A 14,651-nucleotide genomic window follows, 5' to 3' on the forward strand; every position below is an offset into this window, starting at 1 on the left:
CCAAGGACAGGCTGAGCAAAAACAAGACCCTATGTCAAAAAAAAAAAAAAGATCCAGGCATGGAGGCACACCTGTTATACCAACTACCCAGTAGGCTGAGGCAAGAGGACTGCAAGTCTGAAATCAGCCTGGGCAACTTAGCAAGACCTTGTCTCAAAATAAAACAAGATTTAAAAGCGCATGGGGGACTTGGAGGCACAGCTCAATGGTAGAGCACTTGTGTAGCATGTGCAGGGCCTTGGTTTTGACCCCAATACTACAAAACAACAAAAACCCACCTTAGGATTTAAAGATGTACAGGTTGGGTTCCATCTAGCTTCTAATGCTTATTGGTTAATTTCTTCTTCTGTGAAAAAGGTAAAAACAGTATCTACCTTATAAGGTCATTGTGAGGACTAACTTAAAAGTGTGTATCTAAGTACTAGGACAGTCACTATTATTTCACAAATGACTGCTAAAGTAATGGATAGACCTCAATAGGTAGGCAAAAGCACCAAAATACTGCAATATACACCTGAAATATACAGTGATTTCTATTCAAAGCTTCCCAATACACCAATAAAGATGGTCTCCAGACATCCTAGGCAAGGAAAGTTGAAAAAAAAAAAAAAAAAAGCACTCTCAACACAGTACAAGGACAGTTGTACAAAATATATACATTATAAAGCTTTCAAGTTGCTACTCTTTATAAATCACATATCTCAGAAAAACAAAGGGAATCAAGTAGTGAAATACACTAAAAATAGGAAAAGAATAAAGCAATTTTTAACCAAATAATTATTCTGAAATAGTTAAATATATAATTAACAAAAGAAAAATTAAGTTGAATTCCTAACAAGTATACAAATCCCTATGTCGTTAACACTTTGAAAGGTTTATGTTTTGGTTTTTGGTTTTTCAAATCCAATGTTAATTTTAAATATCATTAACTGACTCAAGGTTAAGGAATTGGGAGAATGACATAAAAAATGTTTAAGTAAAGCTATTTAGGGAAACCACATTTATTTTCAATGAAATGTAACGTTGGGGCTGGGGCGGTAGCTCAGTGGTAGAGCAATTGCCTAGCACATGTGAGGCACTGGGTTCGATCCTCAGCACCACATAAAAAAATAAATAAAAGTATTGTGTCCATCTATTTAAAAAAAGTAATGTAGCCTTATTCCTTAATTTTACCATGGTAAGGAAGAAAGGAAACAGAACTTCAACACTGAAAACCTTAATTTGAATACCTGGTACCACTAATAGCCATTAACCTCCACATGTATAATTTTCTAATCTATATAAAATAGGGATATCTGTTGGCAAACTATCAATAATTGTTAAACATGTGTGGCAATAACTCTGTAATTCATGGGACTGGACCATTTTGTATGTTTCAATTTCCATATAAAACATTAATAAAAAGGATAGCCTCTGTTTAGCTGCCTCATTGTTAGATAAATCAAATGAAATAAATCACATTATCTTACTATACAGGGTAGTGTCCAAGTAATTTTAAATGTTTTTTAACAGTCTTCCTCCACTAAAGATATGATATAGATAAGGATTTAAAAAAACCAATTCTAGGAATACTTACTTGATAGTGTCCTCTACTGACATTTATCCATGAAGAATCAGGATTTTTTCAAAAAGTAATAACTGGAAAAAGTCAGCCCAACATATTCTATAACTAAATGTGGATATCAGCAGTCTTTATTGGCAAATAGATAACACCTGCTTAATGGTCACTTTCTTCCAAAAATTCTTCAATTTTTAGCATCTGAGAGCCTAACTTGTAATACCTAGTTCAATTCATTCTTTCAACAGATGTTGACTGGCTGCTCACCATGCCAGCCTGTGCCAGGTGCTAAGGAGTAGAGCAGAAAACAAAGACACGATGCCTGTCTTCCTGGGGTACAAATTTGCATATGTATTTTTACCTTCACCATATCATAATTCTGTGGCCACGCAGAATACACCCCACAATGAAGATGGTGCCCTTGACACTTGTGTTATCAACCCCATGGGTTTTTTTAATTCTAGTTAGTTATACATGACAGCAGAATGCAATTCAATTCATATTACACATATAGAGCACAATTTTTCATGTCTCTGGTTGAACACAAAGTAGAGTCACACCATTTGTGTTTTCACACAGGTACTTAGCCTGTGGATTTTTATGCTATTAGAAGAATCTGAGGTACAGCACCTGAACAGGGCTGTTAATTTTTATGCTCAAAAATAAGGGAGACATCTTTTGTGAAAAGAAAATCCCAAACTGAATCAAACAAAGGGAAAGGGAGCTTTTATGGCATCTGCAGGGTTGGCAGGGACCTGGTTTTCTTGATGTCATCCTGTGTGGAAGTGGAGTTTTAGTTGTGCTCTCCATCATGAGTCTTCAGGCAACACGTTTCTTACTATATCTCTGCCCCAGAGTATGATTTTTACCATGCTAATAAGACAAAGGTTACTATGGGGTATTTTAGTAACTAGTTTATGCACATGTTTACCCCTTACCATCTGGAATTTGTCCCTTTATCTGGGAAAGTCCCTGATACTTTTAGAGCAGGGCAGACTACTGCCCTATCTCAGTGGGTTTGATCCTAATGACTTTGTTCTCTTGGCTCTGGCTTCCTGGTATCTCTTCTGTCTTGAGGGTTGAGCTTACTTTTTGGCCTCCTCTCTCCTGGTTGTCTTAACTTAAAGACTGGTCTACTTTTTAACTCCCAATTTCCTAGTATGTTTATCCCTAAAAGACTGAAGGCTAACTTTGCTATCTCACTTGAACAGTGTACAACCTGCATACTTGAAAATGGCTGCAGTCCTGGGGTCTCCATACAGGATTTCTTGGAAATACTGACATTTTGGTATGGATAATTCATTTTTGTGGGAGCTGTCTTGGACACCGTGAGATGTTTAGCATCATTCCTGGCTTCTACCCATACTGCCTCCATGTGACAACTAAAAATGTCTTCAGACATTGCCAAATGTTGGACAAAGGGAAACAAAATTGCCCCTTTTTGAAAATTACTGGTCTAACATTAGTAGCTAGTGAGTAACAGAAGCAGAACTAGGATCTGATCTGTTTTATTGGTTTTCTAAAAATGATGCTGCCATTGTAAAAAGTAATATATGATCATTGTCAAAATCAAAGCCAGATGCTCATAAAAACAGAATTCTCCTTCATCTCCTTGCCCTCTCCATGTCTCAAGGGTAACCACTGGTAAGTTTGGGATGTGGACTTATTAACACATGCATGTACACCACACACACACACACACACACACACACACACACACAGAGGAAGAAAAATGTTTTCCTCTTTTTAAGTTCTGTGTCTTGCTTTTTATTTAATACTATGTCAATAGGCATTCATCTATCTCCACTCTTCCTGTATAAACCACAAAGTGGTCTACTTATTGCTATATAAGGTTTCACCACTGGTGGGCATTTATAGTGTTCAGTTTGGGTTTATTTTTAATAATGCTACAATGGAAAAAATGCTGTAATTAACATCCTTGTACATCTATTTTTCCATACTATGCAAGTGCTGACTCTTAGAAGTGGAAATGCTGAGTCAAGAGTATGCACATTTTAAATTTTGCTAGGTACTGCCAATAGCCATCCCCATCTTCTTCAGAGACTGCCATACAAATGAAATAAGATAATGTATCTGAAAAGGTTTGTAAGAGTGATATATATTATATATCCCTAATTTATAATCAAGGTCTTCCTGGAGTAGTTAATCTTCCCCTCCAAGTCTCCTTGAATCTTTAAGTTAACAAAGAAATGACTTTTGTTCCTTTTTAAAAAAATCTTTGCAGCAGTCCTAGAAGGGCTATTTTAAGCAACAGTAAGATAAAGCAAATCAACCAATTTGTTAATGAGAGGAAATAAATGTGTACCCCAGCATTTTCAATGTGAAAAATAAGTATGCTTACCAATCGTTATTTTAGTATTACAGATGAAATGCAGAGGTTTTTTTTTTTTATTTCAGGATTTTCATTATATTATATATTGATTTTTATCACAGAATTATAGGATAAAGTTACATTGTAACTGATATGCCTTAGTAAACTTAATTTAACATCTTGCCCTCTCAGAACACTTACAAGAAGAAAATGACCTTCAGCAGTATTAAATTTAGGTCCAGTCAATAGTTCTCAAGAAGAGATTAAAAAAAAAAAAAAAAGTTTGAGCATCATCAGATCAAGTAAATGCCGAGTTCATCATCTTAATTTGGGACCACAGATCTCTCAACAGACAATAAACATGCATTATGAGCTAGTACATTTAGAGTGTTATGAAATAAAACACCTAATGTAACATCAAGTTGCACAGGCTGTATGACCTTATAAGACTCTTGCAAATTTCCTTAGAATTATCCAATTATCGTTTTTAAATGACTGAAAGGAAATACAGAAAAAAAGAAGACAGCTACTTTGTTAGGATAACAGGATAATGCCAATTTTGTTTTGTTTTGTGGTGCTGGAGATCTGAACCCAGGGCCTTGTGTATGCAAGGCAAACACTCTACCAACTGAGCTATATCTCCACTCCCTATGCCTGTTTTTATTAGTTCTATTGGTCTTGTTTGTAAATTCACTACTTCCATAATTACTTTCATCAGATGCATCTGAGAATCCACCCAGTTGATACAAATGGAGAACTATCTATAACCTAGCTACCTAAGGTGTGGTACTCTAAACAGCAATATCCAAGGCAGAATCTCAGGCCCTGTCTCTGACTCTGCATTCTAACAACCTCCCAGAGAAATCCTGTACTCATTAAAGATTGAGAAGCTCTGGTCAACAAAACCTAAAGCAGGGTTCTCGAGAGAGGAGTAAGGGGAACAATTTTGTCTGCTAGGACACATCTGACAGTATCTGGAGACATTTTTCAATGGGTGCCAGTGGAATTACAGGCACTTTTCACTGCCCCAGTTGGAAACCAATTTCATGGATAGAGACCAGGGATGATGCTAAACATCCCACAAGGCGCAGGATGCTCCTCTCCCCAAAATTTCAGAGGTTGAGAAACCATGACATAGAAGAAAAACAAGTCTGCCTATATATATCATTGACAATAAAAACACAAAATAACATCCAAAAGCTCAAGTTGTCCTTTTTGTAAGAATTCAAATAGTATTCATATTTTACTCCTATTTTTACTGGTAAAAAGCTATAGGCTATAATTCTACTTTAAAGAACATGAGGTTATTGAATAAAGAGAAACAATACCATGTTTCCTGAAATTTTGAACAAAACATTTAAACCAAAATTAAGTCATGACAGGAAAAATTCATTGAAAATAATCCTTTCCAAATATTGACATTATAAAATTATACTAATACTGTTGTAGACAAATTTCTAAACATTCAAGAACTATTCAAGTATTTAACAACTTTCATTGTCAACATGCTTATTTATTACTAAACTATCATCTGAAAGAATTTAGTTCCATTTTTTTGGCCTGAGCTTTTGTTACTTTATTGTTAGCCAATCAATTAATATTATCCAGAATTAGAGATGTAACTTAGTTGTACAACACACACATATACTAATGGTAAAAGTCTACTGGAATTTACCAAATACTCGTTAGTATATTTTTACATTGCTTTACAAACAAGTGTTCTCAACTGCTAATTATAAGTTATATGACTCTTAAGGAAGAAAAAATAATGCTATTAGAAGAAAAGGTTCTGAACTGAAATTGCTGTACTAAAACCATATTCTAATTATAAAAAATTACTTGATAGATCTAACTTGTAATTTTAGTTGGGGGGAAAAAACCCTCTACTCTTGACAACTGACTGAAAATCTCAAGAGTTCTATTAATAGTCTACTTTAATAAACTTGGGTACGTCTGTAACATATCAGGAAATTCACAAATAAGACCCTACCTTCCAATTGGCACAGTCTAGCTCACAAAGCATATTTAATAAGTGCTAGGAAATAATATATCTATTGGTACTAGAGACTGAACCTAGGGGTGCTTTACCACTGAGCTATATCCCCAGCCATTTTTATTTTGTGACAGGGTCTCGCCTTAGAGACTTGCTAAATTGCTGAAGCTGGCCTTGAACTTTCAATCCTCCTGCCTCAGCCTCCCAAGTCACTGAGAATACAGGCACTTGCCACTGCACCTGGTGAAAACCAAAATAATTTTAAATTTCAAATTAAACTATGTGAGAAGTGTATCCAAGGCCATACAAATAGATAACAAAAGCAGAACCAACCACTCTGAGTATTTGTTAGCTTTTGAAAATGTTAATGAAAGCGCCTCAACATAAGAAAAAAAATCTTTCATAGCTCTCATTTTCTATGAATTATTTTATTTTCCTTTGAATGAAGAACTCAGCCACTACATACACTAAAAATAAAGTTTCAACCATTTAAAAGGATAAGAAATATAACTGAGTATGACAATCTGATTTCCATAAATCACTATCCCAATCACAGCCAGATCAGTTTAAAAGACTTTCATTATCTTAATGTACTAGTAAATTATATTTTAATAGAGACAAAATTGCCTTCTGGGCCACTTTCCACAGCTCCATGACCTTCGATCAGCCAAACAGGTATAGCTGTGCCTGACTAGACATTCTCTTTGCCTGGGGATTGGCTCACAGAAAACCATAAGAAAGAGTTATTATTAGGAATAAAAGATGAGGGCTGGGGATGTGGCTCAAGTGGTAGCGCGCTCGCCTGGCATGCGTGCGGCCCGGGTTCGATCCTCAGCATCACGTACAAACAAAGATGTTGTGTCCGCCAAAAACTAAAAAAATAAATAAATATTAAAATTCTCTCTCTCTCTCTCTCTCTCTCTCTTTAAAAAAAAAGAATAAAAGATGAATATGAGAATAAAATTTAAACATAAAAGTAATTACAGTTGAAAGGACATAAAAAACACCTACTACCATCCTTTCATTTTAAAGAAGGTAAAATAAATCAGCAAGTCAAGTAATATGCCTAAGGAAAACAGCCAGTTAGCAGGTCTCATGGCTTCACGAAGTTCTTTCAGCCACTCCACATTCAAAGGCAGCTGTACACAAAAGCACATTAACATTTACGAGCAAATGTGCAATAATACCATCTATTCAATGTCACTACCTTCTTCAAGATGCTCAGTTACTAAGAGCATTCAGAACCTTAGAATTTTAGAACTGGAAGAGGGGATCTTTAATGACTCCCCACCCTAAAGTAAGGTAATATCCAGGGGGATATTACTGTTCTATTCATTCATTCCACAAACATTTACTAGTCTCCTGTAATAAATTAGGCATTGAGGATATAAAGATAAACAGCATAACAATAACAGTTTTCAGAGCTCTTGTGGGACAGAGAAAAGAAAACATAGATGTAACACAAGAGATGGTTATTTAAAAAAACATATTCATTGACTGGGGGCAGAAAAAATGAAGTAATCAACTCTGGTTATAACACCAAACACCATTCATGAACAGAGATATAACTGTTTACACCACTGAATGCTTAACTTCAATCCTCTATATTAAAAGGTAAAAAACTTTAAAAGTTCCAGCTTCAATAGAAGGAGTGTACCATTTTCTACAGTGCCAAGCACTGTGTCTGGCCTGTGTGTCTGCATGTGTGTATCCTGAATATGACTCAGAGGTAAGCCATATTATCCTCATTTTTGTACTTATTTATTTTATTTCTTTATATATTTGTTTATTGGTACCAGGGATTGAACCCTGGGGTGCTTAACCACTGAGCCACATCCTCAGCCCTTTTTATATTTTATTTAAAGAGAGAGTCTCACTAAGTTTCTTAGGGCCTCCTGGAGTTGCTGGGGCTGGCTTTGAACTCCTCCTGCCTCAGCCTCCCAAGAGGCTGGGATTACAGGTGTACACCACACCGTTGGCCTCATTTTTCAAAGAAGGAAGGCAACTGCGGGAAGTTTGTCCCAAGACAGGATATACCAGAGCTATAATTTGAAACCAGGCTTGTCTGCCTCCAAAACCACACTCCTTTCTTCTCATTAAACTGTAACTGTCTCTGCACAGAATTTTGTTTAAATCACCCTCCACTGTATTTCTCTTCATTCTACAGAAAGCAATGCAGCCTGTAATAAGTGATTCTAGTCTTCAAAGTTTCTAATTTCTAAAATCGGAATTTACGGTTTAAAAAAAAAATCAACGAAGGAAAGGCAAGAAATGGTTCTGATACTGTTTCCTCTATTTAAGAAACTCACTGTAGAAAATGAAATGCAGATAGCTCATTTCTACACTCATGTCTCGCTTAAAGGATTCTTACCTCCTCTATGTCTAGGTCACACCATAGATGCTCCATTAATGATAGCACTTTTCTTCAAGCTACTGAGAGGACTAGATCTAAAACTTTCTAAAGCACTTGAAATTTGAAGAAGTACTAAGCGTTTTCTTTTATTGTTTTGATTCCAGTTCAAAATATCTTGAAAAGCAGCAGAGTGAAAAAAAAAAAAAAAAAGTCATGCTCCAAAGGAGCTAATGAGGAGCCTAGGAAGCAAATGCAGGGAAGTCCGCTAACATTCTACAACAAGCACATTTCATCTCCTGGCAAAAGTGAACAAGTTCAGACGCTCTGGGAAGGGTGGAGGAGAAGCGGGCAGAGAATAGAAGCTACCGTCTCAATCCCTAGTATTAAACCCAGGGTCTCCACACCTCCACAAACCACGAAGGGAAAGCCCTGCGGGAAAACAAGGGTATCTTCTATTTAAAAAGTTGTATGAAGTGTATACTAAGCCGACCTGCAGTCTCCAATAACACAACCCGTGGAACAACAAAAATGGCCTTTTCTGTGCGTTTAAACAGATCTGGACATTAAATCTGAGACCTCACTTCAAATTCCCAGGAGAAAAAGATGCCCGGTCCCGGTAACACGGTTTTCGCGGCGCGCGGTCGCCTGGCCGCTCCGGGCACCGGCGCCGGGCTGCCCAGGCCACCCGCCGCCCGGCTCCCGGCGTCCGAGAGCAAGCGCCGCCGCCCACACTCACCTCCCGGCGCGCCGAGCCCCGCGCAGGCGGGACCCCAGCGCCCAGCCACCAGCTGAACAAGGAGGAGAAGGCGGAGCGCGCGGGGCCCCGACCCCCGCGCCGCCATCTTCCGGCCCCGCGTGGGAATGCCGCAGGCGACTAGCGACCCCTGAGCAAAGAACACCGACTCCTGGAGCGCGAGGAGTCGGAAAGAGGGAGGAAGACACAGCTGACCTGCCACTGGGCTCCTCAGCTCCAAGCCGCGAAGCCCAACTCAGCTTCGCGGCTTTGAGAGGGCGGGGCACGCAGGAGGAGCTCTAGGGAGCTTAGCCCCGCCCAGGTCCCGCCCAGTATCCACCAGGCCCCGCCTCCAACCCAACCCCATTTGCTCCTAGCTCCGCCTTTTCCACACCTGGTCCGGCCTCTTCTTCCAGGCCCAGTCCCCAGGCCAGACTTCAGACTGTTGGACCCCCATCTGCCTCCTGTAGCTTTTGTGGGCGCCAACTGACCCCATCAGGAGACCTATGCTCTGGACAAGCAAGGCGACCCCTGGGCAAGTTACCCTCCTTTTCTGGGCCTGTTTGTCCTTAAAATGACGTGGATAAACTAGAGAATTCGAAAGGACAGCTGCCACAACAGCTCTGACACTCATTTATACCATCCGTGAAAAGAAGACGCAATTGCTTCAAACATAGGCAATTCCTTTCGTGTTGCCATCAGTTAACACTTGTAAATATCGGTGACTTCATCTGCCACAGATTCTTAGCAACTCTGATGGCGATTGATGCTGACTGCTGGATTAGCGTCTCAAATCCCTGTAGACCTTATACTGCATCTCATTTCTTCCGTTCATAATTGATTAGAAAGCTTCATTTGGTTGAAGGGATTCAGGTGAATTATCTTTAAACTTCAGTGGCAGAGCGAGCCACTGACTTTTCACAGAAAATTATGGAGCTGACACCTCTAAAGAGTAGAAATTTCACTCCAAGCTTCAGATTCCGTAAATCTGTTAAAACCGAAACCTGGTTTTAAAGAATTCTCAACCCCAAGATTCAGTTAAGACTTTTTTCCCCCTAAGTCTAAGTACAACCAGGAAATGGAAACAATGTCCAACCAAGCCAGTTTGTTGAAGCAGGACTTAAAGGACGCCCAGAAAAAAGGATACATATGATGATAACCAGGTTAGTCATTAATTACACTTCTGCACAGGAATGAAAGACAGTATTTAATGTCTCTTGACTGCAATTTTATATTTTTCTCTGAATAATACATGGGACTTATATACACTTAGGCAATTCATTCAAATAGCGTTTGGATGATTTCAAAGTGTTATTCTTCTTTTACAGCTAAGGGATTTGAAAGAGAAAAGGTAAATAACTGCTGAAGGTCACAGCTCCTCTCTGTGGCAAAAGTAGAATTCAATGGTTGTTAACTCAGCCAACAAGCATAATTGGAATTCCATTACCTACCCAGCGTGTGGTATCAATAACCATGAGAAAAAGCTATCTATATAACCTGTGAAAAGCACTATTAGTTGTTGTTATTGTTTTAAAGTAAAAGGCATAGTGTATAATTTCTTGGGCACTTTAAATTTGTAGCACATAATCACAGAATATAATGTATGCATCTTGGATGTGTTTTCCCCGCTGGGACATGCCAATTACTTGTGGTTGCTGGAAGTGGTGGCTGCATCTGACTCTGGTAACAGGCATCTTCACACTGCTAGGAAACACTGGCTGATCAAATGACCATGCAAATGACCATGTTGCAGCTGATTCCTACAAAGTTCCCCTGAAGGAACATCTGCCTACCAACTTTCTGAGCTTTAACCAAATGAACTGTCATACAGTTTATATAATGTACCTGCATCCCACACACCATATTTTTCTCTGAAGATTGTGGATTTTATTTATTTATTTATTTATTTATTTATTTATTTAGGTGTTGGAGATGGAACCTAGAGCCTCATGCATATCAGGCAAGTGTTCTAGTACTGAGCTACATTCCCAGCCCAAGTCTGAACTCTTAAACATAGTTTATACTGATCTCTCCCTAGAATGTGACATTCTTACTACCCTTTCCTATCTTCACTCAGCCTGCTCTCTTCCCCTTCTTTGAACATCCAAACCCACCCCTTCAAGGCCCATTTCAAATACCACTTGTCTTCTTTTTGTATATATCTTTTATATCTTATGTCCTCTACTAGATAATGAGCTCCACAGCCTATGGTCTATTTTATTCAATTTTATCATACACTAGCCAGTCAGTACTTTGCCACAGAAAGTCCAATTTAATAATTATCATTAATCCCACTAAGTAATGGGGAATGTAATAAGTGTAGCACTTTTTAATATACTAGCTCATTTAATCTCAAGCAATAGTACTAGAGAGGAACTTTTATTTCATTTTAGTTTGTTTTGTTTTGGTCAACTCCTTTTCAATTCTCCTGGCAATTTCCTCCTCTTCCATTCAGACTCTGCTTTTTACGAATTCCACAGTCCCATATCACTGCTCCCTCCCTTTTGCACACTAAATTCTAGCTATTCCAGCCCCTTGAGTCCTGCAGGCCTGCCCAAGGGTCTTCACCTCCACTGTTCCCTCTGCCTGAGCTATTCTCCCCCATCCTCCTCCTCCCTGCTTTGCCTAATTCCTACTCCTGTTTCAGTGCTACCTGTTATGTCTTGAGAGACAAACCAATCTATCTAAGGTGGACCCTCATTCCCTCTATCACTGCCTATTCCTTCCTGTCACCATATTTGTCACAATTTGTAATTCTATTCTTTTAGTGTGTTAGGTGTCTGATTCCCCCCATAGATAACTAGCTCCAGATAGGCAGCAGCTGTGCCTGTTTTATTCACGGGTGTATGCCCAGTATATTGAGCACATGCCAGCTGCTCAAAATGTTTCTTGGGAGAATAACTGCATGCTAACTAGTTTGCCCAAGACCTCAGACTAGTAAACTAGAAAGTGGTGAGTATAGATTCAAACCCAGGTGAACTGACTTCAAAGATCTCACCATTTGCTAAACTAAACTTAGTCTCTCTCATTCCTCATCTTTAAAATGGTGACTTATAACCTGCCTGGCAGGAGATACAGTTTGTACACAAAGTTTGCACAGTGCCCAAGAGTTTAATGCATGGTAGCTATTATTATTATTTGTGTGACAATTATTCTCTGATGTGTTTTCCCACCTACAAAAGCCCTAAACAAAGGGCAATTGGTGCTTTGGAGTTAAAAGAGTGCATGGAAGGGGAATTATTGGGTCAAAAAAAATAGCAGGAATCAAAAATAAACATTGTCATCTGCAAGTGGTATGGCCTAATGAATCGCCTTGTATATAGATGTTGCTGCTGGCTTTTCTTTTTTATAATGGGGTCAACTGAGCTAAATTCAGAGCTAGGCAGCTTCTCCAAATCTTCCATTCATCACTTCCATCATGGATTGGTGATAAATTCTGCTGTGAGTCTTTTAAGATGAAAGCCAAAACTGAAAGTTAATTAAAGATAAAAATGGATGCTGTCAACTTTAGTGACAAAATTGAAAACATTTTTATAGGTTGGAAAAAAAATCAAGTATTGATAGGATATTAAAATTCAATACTTCAAAATAAATTATATAAAATGAATAAGTCCTTTTCAAGGGCTATTTCAATGGCTACAATCAAAATATAAAAATTCAGATATATATTTTACATAGAGAGCTTTAAGAAAGAAAATTGTTACAATATTTTATTAGATTGTAATAACTAAATACTGCATAAAATCAAATATCACAAAAACATTAACACATTCAAAACTCAGCTATCCCAATAAAATTTAATAATAGTATGCATACCACAATGTCACAGACTTGATTACCAATAGATAACAAAAGTGAGGGCTGGGGATGTGGCTTTTAGTGCTTGCCTAGCATGCATGAGGTCTTGGGTTCGACCCTCAGAACAAGAAAAGAAAAAAATTGAAATCTTTAAAAAACAAAAGTTAACAAAGAAATGACAGTTCAGTTACTGTACAGTAAATTATAATATATCTTGGACAAATATCAGCAATTATTAAAAATAAAGATATTATTTCCACCTTAGAAAAGTGTGATACAAACCCCCATGTCCTCTAATGTTGCAAGTTTTTAAATCTGGGAGTGAGGAATCACATTGTGAAAATTGTTTTCCTTTTATGCCAAATCCAGATTTGTGTAGATAAAGCCCTTCCGTGGATTTGCAATTACAGTCATGCATCACTTAATAAGTATGTGATGAGAAGTATGCCATTAGATGATTTCTTCCTTGTGTGAAGATCATAGAGGATTGATACTTACACAAACTAAGACAGCTATATTAATATTAATATATTATATAATAATATTAATATAATTAATATTAATATTATATATTAAGACTAAGCAATAGGATCACCATCATATATGCAGTCCATTGCTGACTGCAATGTTTTTATGAAGCACATGCATATATGAGCAAAGCTCAACATTCATATACTTAATAAAGACAACTTATTAGGAATATGGACATATTATTGAGTTAAGTGGTCTGTTCTCCATAGATGATAGATAATAGGATATTCTCCGTATCATTGTAAATTTAACAAGAAACTTAGTCCTTTATTTTAATTTCTATAAGATACAATTATAAATATTTAATTCTGTGCAAAGACAGAATATAAGAATTCTTACCAAATATATATCTCCCTCAGATATATTCTGGATATGAGAGGTATTTGTAGACACCACTTCATATACCAAAAATAAGTCCAAAGTACAAATTATACTGCAGGTAGAGACCACAAATAGTGCAGGTCTTCCTGCTACAGAACCACCATCTTAGAATTCCTTGATTGCCAATTCAATTGTTTTAAGGATTGTTTCTATTTCAATTAAGGGCTATTATGAAATTCTGATTTTCAAGAGTATGAAACAATCAAAATTTTATTCCCATGTGTAATTTGTAAACTACCATATTAATAACACTTTTAGGGAAGTGATGAGAATAAATAAAACCAAAATGGAGCTGCCTCTCTGAAATGGGTTGGAATCTCTGCTCTAATTATTCACTTCTCTAATTTATTTAGCAAGGGTTTACTTTCTCATCTAGCTTCATTTCCCATGGAGGACTAATTGACATCAGTATTTCTATATGGATAAAAAACAAGATGAGCAATCTCTTAGCAGTTCAAAAAAAAAAAAAAACTCAATACAAGGTCAGAGTAATGTATGGCATTGACTGTTCCAGAGAAGTGATTATCTTTAATCTAATTCTAAGCCACTTGATTCAAACCTCTTAAAATTGGAAATCATTTGCTAATTCCAAGTTCTATAGCTGTCTCACATAAGACATAATCTTTCTTTGATTCTACTATGAGATGCCTGATCAATGTGAGTTGTTTCCCATATTTTGAAAACTGAGAAATACTTGAATTCACCTGTTTGGAGAAGTTTTTTTTTTTTTTTGTACCAGGGATTGAACCCAGGGGCACTTAACAAGTAAACCACATCTCCAGCCCTTTTTTAAATATTTTATTTAGAGATGGGGTCTCACTGAGTTGCTTAGGGCCTCACTAAATTGCTGAGGTTGACCTTGAACTCATGCTCCTTCTGCCTCAGTTTCTGGAGCTGCTGGAATTGTACATGGCAGGATTCTTTTTTTTTTTTTTTTTTTTTTTTTAGTACTGGGAATTGAACCCAGGAATG

The 14,651-nt window shown here is 37.4% G+C and overlaps 1 protein-coding gene across 1 annotated transcript in view; it reads right to left on the bottom strand.

Moving 5' to 3' along the window:
* Chrna5 (cholinergic receptor nicotinic alpha 5 subunit) overlaps window positions 1-9,227 on the bottom strand; it is a 39,952-nt gene extending 30,725 nt beyond the window's left edge. Inside the window, exon 1 of the mRNA XM_027926109.2 lies at window positions 8,973-9,227. Within this exon, the coding sequence (XP_027781910.1) occupies window positions 8,973-9,078 (106 nt within the window). The 5' untranslated portion in view covers window positions 9,079-9,227. The remainder of the gene's footprint in view (window positions 1-8,972) is intronic.
* Between the last annotated feature and the right edge of the window lie 5,424 nt (window positions 9,228-14,651).

This window comes from Marmota flaviventris, chromosome 2, assembly GCF_047511675.1.
Source record: "Marmota flaviventris isolate mMarFla1 chromosome 2, mMarFla1.hap1, whole genome shotgun sequence".
Taxonomy (NCBI): domain Eukaryota; kingdom Metazoa; phylum Chordata; class Mammalia; order Rodentia; family Sciuridae; genus Marmota; species Marmota flaviventris.